Here is an 8,859-nt window from a genome sequence, read left to right as displayed (position 1 = left end):
AACTACATCTATTGATTATTTTCTCATTTAATAAACAGATTAGGTTTGGAAAACTCTGCACATAGTCAGACAAGTGCTGCATTTGTATAACCTGTTGGGTAGTTTAATTAATAACAAAACCAAAATCATACTTTTATAAGATCTTATGTTAAGTTACTGTAAAGTATCTTGTAACTAAAGCTGCCAGGTAAGTTTGTTGGGGGGGAAAAGTACAATATTGTACTCTGAAATGTAGTAGAATTATAAAGTGCAACATCACCTCATATATGTACTTAAGTAAATGTATAACTAAATGCTCGTTTATCTTTTGGCTGTATGTGTAGCATGCAGCCACTTCTCAGTAAAGTGAAAATGTGTGGCGTCTTATGACTTTTTTCATGCCAAATGATTGATAAGTTGTGTTCAGTAACTTTAACTAGCATTTAAGTTCATAAGAAAAAACACTGATTATGTTGTTTCATGCTTTAACTCCCTTCCCGTTAGTGGTAACTAGCTTTACACTGAACTAACATTTTTTTCACTTTGACAGGTGGAATAATTCACAGATGTTACACACCAAAGAATAACCTTGAAAGTAGGAAATTGCACGTTATTAGCAGCAGTGTTGCACTTCAGTCGTTTTGCACCTGCTTCCTTTGCTTCACAAAAGCACGACTACACAGGGGTTGATGGTTTCCTTTCCACAGAAGCTGCAGTGATTGTGTCCCCACCAAGCTGAAAGCCACTTGAAAACGTGATACCACAAAACTACTTTTAGCTCCATATTAAGTGAAGATCAGAGTTTGTGCAGCCAGAGTCTCTCTCACAAAAAGTCTGTGTATTTATAGATTGAATTCGACTTGGCTTTCCAGTCCTCGTCTCTCTTACTCGCCAGCCTTCGATTCTCAGCTGGAAATCTGATATCTGCAAATGAATGCGTCCTGCCTCTGCTGCATCCGTTAGACAGGGTGTGGCAGAAACAGAACTGTGGATGCAGAACACAAAGAGAAAAAGGAAGACAGGTGTGAAAAACTTGAGACATAAGATCCTCAAATTGTTACTGTATTAATGCTGTGACTCATCGATATATGAAGATAGAGACAAAGTCGTCCAAAAAGAAATTCAACACTGCGGCAAAGCATCAGATCTTTAGATATTTGCTGCAGAGGCCACATTTGAGATCTTCTCGCCCCACTGTTTGAGCAATATCTGAGAAATCTTAGATTTATGAAGCGCAAAGACACTGTCAAATGGAAACTCTGCCCATAGAGCAAAGAAGAAAAAGCCATGTATATTGAACACCGTCTTTTATTTAATCAGCTGTAATTGAAACATGGTCACAACGTAGAAAGAAAATACAAAAATTGGTCATTGATATCACTTTTAATGCAGGCTCACAATCCTCAAGAGCAGGAGTTGTGCACATAATTGGATATTCTATGTATTAGCTAACCCACAGACATTCGAGATGTGAACTGGATTTGTACAAGTACTGTATAAAATGCTGGTGAAGGTCCTCAGAAACAGTAGCTCATCTAAAGTGACTCACGCAAACCAGTGCTATATGCTGTTAAACCAAAAATACAATTTCTCTGAATATCATAAATAGTCTGGAAAGTTTTTTAAATATAAAGTGGTAAAAGCCTGAATTCATCGGAGTGGAGCAGAGGCACAGAAGACATGTATATAAATGCTTACGGCAAGTAAGTGATCAGTAACAAAAGCAGGTAGTGTGGTTTAACAGTTCATACAGAGGTAACATCATCTAGTAGTAAACCAGCTTCATCAAAGCACCACAACTCTCATGGGTTTCTATGAATATGCCATGTGCTTGTAACAAATTTATACTGTTGAGTGGTCCGAGTGACACGGCAGCTGGTGTGAAACCTATCATCTGGTCCTGCATCGCTGGAGGGATGCTTTTATGAACACGTTGCTTCACAAGTCCATGTCGTGATCGCTGACACTCTGCCGCAGATAGTCTTCATAGAGCTTTTTCTGAAGGGAAATAACAGAACGTTACAAACCAAACAGAGTATTTGTCATTTCAGAGGCGCTCACACACACACACACTACGCTACCTTTTTGGTCTTGACCACCTCCTGAACATACTCCAGCTTCTCCTGCAGCTGCCTTTTCTGTTTGCCAGACAGCGTTGGTCGAGTTCTGCAAAGAATTAAAGAGAAAGTCCTCAATGTTTAATGAGATTTGTAATTAACACGCAGTGCCTGCTGAAGTAGGAAAACTGATTGTTTCTTTTTTTTTGTCCTCTGCCAGGAGCAGGCCTGTAAATCCATAATCACATGCAGCTGCTTAACAACAAACTACTGCCAGTATCTGAAACCTAAAGCACATGGAGCAAAGGGGCATTTTACGATCCCTTTCTAAAACTAAGGTGAGATATTTTTTATGATCCCTCAGGAGGAAATGAAAACACCACAGCTGTGGTTAAAAAAAAAAAAAAAACAGCCATGGAAACATAACATTGATGCAAAAAGTAGCTAAAAATACAAAAATACAGTACAAATATAGGGTATGTAACAAACTGTACTATAGGAAGAACACATTTGGTTATAAAAAGTCCAAAAGTAGGTTAAAATATCCTCATTTAGTCCCTAAAGCCAAGGTGATGTCATAGTATCTGATCTGACTGCTTGTGGCAGCTTGTTGGTGTGAATAATTCTGAAACCAAATACATTCAATTTAAAGCAAGAATATGCTTTTTTAAATTTTGTTTTTAAATAAATGAATAAATTTCTGGTATGTAAAAGCCTTCAGCAAGTAATTTCTCATAAAGCTCTCTATATTTTGCAGTAAACCAGAGTTTGTGGTTTCTGTGGTGACAACTGTAGCAACACATTTCATGTTAAAAAAAACAATAAATTTGCCAGGGCTCAGGGGAAGAGCAATAACAGTGACAGAGACGATGAAAAGCATGAAAGAAAGAAAGAAAGAAAGAAAGAAAGAAAGAAAGAAAGAAAGAAAGAAAGAAACTCACCATTCAGAGGACAAATTTCAGATTTCAGTCCAGTCCAGTTATATGTCATTAAGTATGTGTGACTGTGTTTGTGCAACTACTCTCAATACCAAAGGAGGGAAACAAAAGTTTTGTACTGTATAACACAAGGTCAGCTAAAAAGAAGCTGAAAAGAAGCAGCAAATCCTTACAAGTGACAAGCTGGAACAATTTGGTATTTATTGCCTGAAAATTTTATTATTTAAACTGTATAGTGAATGTTTTAATGCTTTAAAAACAACATGAGTGTACTTAGGGAAATGGGTTAAGTCAGGACTAAAATATCAGAATAAACAAAAATGGTGACCTGATAACAGTATAGCAGCAGATGCACTCCCAGCAGGCTAAATGTTTTGATGGCACCAAGACTTTATCGTCCTACCTGAAGGAGAAGCGAGCGACGAGGAGCAGAAGGAAGGACAGAAGGATGAGTCCACCACAGCTGTAAAGCTGCTGCTCCACAGAGAGGGAGTCAAATACTTTCACCATGGGAGTCTGCAGAACACAAAAGCAGCCATGATTAGACTTGACCACTTTACGCAGTATGTAGACAATGCAAACAAGTACATCGCAGCAGTGAATAGTGCTTTGATGCTGACCAGGTAGAGTGAGAGAGCCTCTGTTCCCTCGCTGCCCAGAGTCATCTCCAGCAGGTCCTTGGACAGAGCGCCCAGCACCAGTATGGCCATCAGAGCCATTGGGATGCTGAACCCCAGCAGAGTCAGGAAGCAGCTCTTGCATCGTGCGCGTCGGTTCTCCATAGTGGTCTGCCTGTGAAACCAGAGGGTTCAGGGTTTATTCTACAAGGCCTCGCCGACTGATGTCCAGGTGTCGCACTAATCGGTGTGTTTGATAAAGTAATTCACAGGGGCACACTTACAGTCAAAAGCAATAGGACTCAATGAAATACTTTTTAAAAAAATGTAAAGATATGGCACTTGTTTCAGTAAATTCATCAAATTAAGTAAGTAATTGTCCTATTTCAGCATTCCTAATAATCCTTCCAGTTACACTTCAACTCCTGTTCAGTATAGTTTCATTAAAAATGGCAGTGAATACACAAATTGTGCCCAATTCTCAAAAGAGTTTACATGATTTCTTAAAAACACGAGCAGATGAGCCATATTTATATGCTCCTCCGTAACTAGTCACATAAATCTCAACAATAAATGGTCCATGTCAATGCATCTTCTGCATGGCAATAAATCTAAAACAATCAGAAGTGACAGAATGAAGCGTCACTGCTGCATGAATTAGAAAGCAAATACTTGTGTGTTACCTGTCATTATGGATAGTGTCGGTAATGGCCTCGCTGATAAGCTCACAGTCCTTCTCCAAAGAGTTCAGCGTATTCTGGACGGTTTGGTTAATAGTTCTCTCGATGGTACGACAAACCTCTTCAACCTGGTTGACACAGCGACTTGGCTGAGAGCAGAAGCAGAAAAAAATTAGAACTTAGTGAGTTTATATCATAATCTTTAAATGAATTACAACAGAAAGTATACAGAACAAATACAGGAGCAGAGTCCATAAAGTTGACAATCAGAACTAGAACTCAATGAAAAAAACAACTCTTGCCTTGTTTGGATTAGGAATGTAGATAGTGGGCATGTCAAAACCACACTTGTTGAGTCCCGGTCGTTTGCAGAGCTCCTGGACAATCTGCATCATTACTCTCTGAGACAGCCCGCCACAAAGCATAAATGAGTCAGGGGGAGACAGTAATGATGTTATTTCCTGCTTTCGAGCTTTACTAAGAGTTCGTTCAGTCATTCTCTTACTTAGGTATTCAATTTATGAAAGCAAATGTTTAAGTCTCCAAGCTTCTCCACTTCTATATATATGTAAGCCTTGTAAAGACATTTAAAGGTGGAGTATGCAATTCTAATCAAATAAACTTTGCAAATTTCTGTTCTGTGTGTGTGCACAGCCTTGGCTCTGTAAGAGGGAAACAGACAAAACCACTAGGACTGATCAGCACTATTTCAGTGTTTCCTCTGAATGTTTATGCACAGACAGGGGTAAAGGAGGCAGTGAGAGTGACAGTAAATCTTGGACATGCTAATTGAATAGTAGCAGTCCTTCTTCTGAATCGAGCTCTGACCAGATCCCTTTGGGCTTTTACTGATGGCATAGCTTAAAAACTGGTGTACAAGCAGTGCATAAGTGTAGAACCTTGTTGGCACTAAACTGTAGCAGTTGGTGACATACAGTACATCAGGACTTATTACATTACGTGTGAGCAGTGCTAAATATAGAAGTTTCATTGTCCCCAAAACCAATTTTAAAACTGGACTGTTGCTGTGTGTACCTGTCTGTCCGATTCTCCTCCGGCCTCGTCGGCCTTGCTCAGGTAAAATCGCAGCCGGTCTCCATGTTTTTCATTCAGGCTCTCCACAATGTTGAGGGTGCGCTTGCACAGAGCCTGGCCCATGGGGTCGAAGAAAACCAGAATTAGGTCGCAGAGTTCACCTGTGAATGACATTGGGAGGGACTATTATTTTCTACTTAATTTCCCATTACAAAATGTATTCTTATTTCACTGAACTGCACCACCCACCCAGCCAAAGGATAACCTCGTCCACGTCAAACGGATACTTCATGTCACCGTCCACCAAGCCAGGAGAATCGACAAATGTCACCAGGCTGAAGCGTTTCTGTCGCGATGTGCAGATCTCTGTGCTCAAGTACTCCGACACACCTGGAAATCAATCAAGAAGATGAGAGGATTGTGGAGAAAAAAAATGCTATTGTTTGATAGTGATCACCTAAAATTAAAAGACTGATTATAATAAAGTGAAACAACAACAACAAAAAAAGCAACGGAATAACTTTTACTACATAAAAATCACTGTTTATGTTTCAAGAGGCTGCTTGTAATTGAATACTTCAAGCTGTTCTATGTTACTGTATCCTCAAAAAGCTACACACAAACAAATTAAGTTGAATGAACAAAGTACAATGTATAGAGTAGGGCTGCATATCAAATATTCATCCAATCATGATTTTGGTTTCTTGCAAATAAATATCAACTACAATATTGAAGTTTAAAGTGCTGCTCATAGAAAACTCTGCTGCATATCACATCAAGCATTCCCGTAACTATGCCAGTTGTGGCTGCAGTCCAGAGAAGAGTAATACAGAACAGAGAATAGACAGACAAAATAAATAGAATAGAATAGAATAGAATAAAACTTTATTGATCCTTCGGTGTAAAATCTCATGGAAATTGAAAAATCCACATTTCTGGGAAAAAGGTGTATATTTTGCTTTTCAAACACACACTGTGTGAAGGAGCAATCTTATTTTGATGCAAAGATTTGTACAGTAGCAGGAACAACATAGAAGTGAAAGTAGGTCTCGATTTAAAAGTGAACGTACAGTCGAAATACTTTGTCCCTACAATCTATGAATAATTGTGATAAAAAAATTACAATATTAATATTGATCAAAATAATCAGGAGTATCACTTTGGCCATAATCCTGCAGCCTTAACATACAGCAAATCTCTGAGTAATATGACTGTGGTAAGTGCAAATTTCTCACCTTTAAACTCTTGCAGAGGTTTGAAATGTGGATATAGATGAAGAGTGGCATTTCCCTAAAAAGAAAAGAGAACCAGATCTGTCTGATCAGGTATTCAAGAAGCGCTGAAATCACTAGAACCCATAAATTACCATCATGAGGAATGACTCAGACGGATGGTGAGTGACTGATATTACAACTTATCAGACTTGCATTTTGAACACACCAGTTTTCTCACCTTATTTTATACATCTGTTTTTACAAAGATATGAAATGAAATGAAAGTTACACTCACCGTGAGAGATTCTCTCTTGCGTCCACTTGTAATGAAGCTGAAGCCTTGAGTCTCGATGGCCACTCCTGTGCGCTGGATGTGCTCTTCCACGTACCTGATCAAAACACAGCCACAAAAATACACTAAAATAGTAAAGTGATGCATTGAGAGAACAAAAAAACACAACACTAAAACCCCTACACCTGTGTTTAATCTGTATTGACTGACAAGTAGTCACAGCAAGATCTTTGTCACACTCATTATGGATTGCAATGATGATGTACATATAACCTACACTGTAGACTGTATATATAACTTATCTTATTTTTTTATACTTAAATCTCTTCTATCATGTGTATAGTGACAATAAAGGCATTCTATTCTATTCTATTCTAGGTAGAGTGTATTTAAAAACCACAATGGCAGGATGTAACATGCTACAGACACAAACTAAGCTGGACAGGCTCAGATTTGACGAGTTAGGCCTGTTACATCTTTTCAGTATGGTATTAGTGTTGCATACAGCTTTTATTTTGTCGTTTACATGACATTACTTAGTTTGGCAAACACTCGGGAATTTGATCTTCAAATAAAAGATTTATCCCCTGTAATCATACATTTTTTTATTATATATTTACCAGTTGATGAAGGAGCTTTTCCCAGCAGAGTGGTTGCCCATCAGCATCACAGTGATTTTTTTCCTGGGTGGCAGCAGCTTCACGCCCACAGATTCAGCCACTGTGATCAACCCTGAAGAAAACAGAGAGCACAATATAAACACGCACTGACACCTATTGTACAACAGGTGGACTGGTTTGTGTAAAATCACACATGTATCCATCAAAGAGTTAATTTTTATTTTTGTGATCAGAAATGACAGATGCAGCATTTATAAAGCACTGGATTTAGCTTCATATGCATCTATCACTACGTCTAATAATAAAGGATAAGAAAACTGATGCAAAGCAGACATTGCTGCCTACTTTTAGCTTATTGCAGTTAGGTTGGTTATTCTATTTTGATTAATTATGCATATGTATTTTATCTTTAAATTAAAGTGAGTAAACTTCATGCATTGTGCTGAAAGGCCTGCATGCATGCATCCTGGTGTCTTAATAAGCAAATTAGTGATTCATCATCCTCATGAATGCATAAACCACCCAAAAACAATAGCCTCATTTTACCCATGATCCTTGATTAATAGTAATTCAGGGCAACAATGGGGTATTATTAATATATTTGAGACTTAACACGTCATGTTTTAAGGGAATCTCATGTCTTAAAAAAGGATCTCCAAGCTTTCCTTGGTTCTTCCGTAGATCAAACTGTTTATCAAGCAGAAACTACATTTTAAATTGGAAGAACGTGATCCAGTTTGTTGAGACCCACAATTCCTTGCATCGCCTCTAGCTAAACTGTCTTCACAAGTATGGTGCAACCGACTCATTATGAACCCATAAAGTTATTGAGGCTGTCACAGAAGTGGGTCACTAATTCAACTTTCATCAACGGCAGCCAAATCACAAAATCCGCTACTAGCTAACCGAGCTAACGGTCAGGTTAGCCCCCCTACTTCTGGGATAATTTACTAGCTAAGTTAGCTAGCTAACCCCCTGTTAGCAAACGGCTTGCTATCTTAGCTTAATTATCAAACAGCTGACTGTTGGAGATATTCTGAGGCAGATTTGAGTCCTGCAAGTTCAACGCCGGCCAACTCACCGCTGTCGGGATCCGTGTACAGCTGATGACAGTCCCGCAAGATGCGCTCGTCGCAGGACACACCACCAGATATCGAGTCTGCGTTTGCGGCATTTCGGTTTTTGATTTTCCCAGACATGTTTTCTTGTCCACAGTGGTGAGATTAAAGATTTTGAAAGATTTATTCGAGCATCCAAAGTCCAAGAGTTTATGAACTAGCTGTGAACAAAGCCGGTTTGCCTGGTTTGAATCGCCCCGGTCCGCTGAAACACGGGGTTGAAACGTACCTCGGCCACGTCGTCAGCTTGGGCGGCTTTAGTCGCAAAGTCATCTGGGTAATGTAGTCAACGCAGCGTCATACAGGGAC

At 39.0% G+C, this 8,859-nt stretch overlaps 1 protein-coding gene across 1 annotated transcript; it reads right to left on the bottom strand.

Annotated features, from left to right (window-relative positions):
* Positions 1 to 1,269: 1,269 nt before the first annotated feature.
* LOC103375184 (uncharacterized) lies at positions 1,270 to 8,762 on the bottom strand. The gene is made up of 12 exons (XM_008305398.1): positions 8,514 to 8,762; positions 7,433 to 7,544; positions 6,816 to 6,909; positions 6,542 to 6,596; positions 5,556 to 5,696; positions 5,307 to 5,467; positions 4,574 to 4,672; positions 4,275 to 4,420; positions 3,595 to 3,766; positions 3,378 to 3,490; positions 2,061 to 2,145; positions 1,270 to 1,977 (listed from the first exon to the last, which is right to left on the bottom strand). The coding sequence occupies exons 1-12, from the start codon at positions 8,629 to 8,631 to the stop codon at positions 1,918 to 1,920; spliced, it is 1,356 nt and encodes a 451-aa protein (XP_008303620.1). The 5' UTR covers positions 8,632 to 8,762; the 3' UTR covers positions 1,270 to 1,917.
* Between the last annotated feature and the right edge of the window lie 97 nt (positions 8,763 to 8,859).

This window comes from Stegastes partitus, unplaced genomic scaffold (genome assembly GCF_000690725.1).
Source record: "Stegastes partitus isolate 25-593 unplaced genomic scaffold, Stegastes_partitus-1.0.2 Scaffold43, whole genome shotgun sequence".
In the NCBI taxonomy this organism is placed as follows: Eukaryota; Metazoa; Chordata; class Actinopteri; family Pomacentridae; genus Stegastes; species Stegastes partitus.
The sequence above is the reverse complement of the archived record's forward strand: the minus strand, read 5'-3'. Positions and strand labels throughout refer to the sequence as shown.

Excerpts from the sequence above, each read along its gene's own strand:
- LOC103375184 (XM_008305398.1), bottom strand. The coding sequence starts at position 8,631 with ATGTCTGGGAAAATCAAAAACCGAAATGCCGCAAACGCAGACTCGATA. Across the intron at positions 3,767-4,274 it reads GACACTATCCATAATGACAG|GCAGACCACTATGGAGAACC; the intron begins GTAACACACAAG and ends CTGGTTTCACAG. Across the intron at positions 2,146-3,377 it reads GTCGCTCGCTTCTCCTTCAG|AACTCGACCAACGCTGTCTG; the intron begins GTAGGACGATAA and ends AATTCTTTGCAG.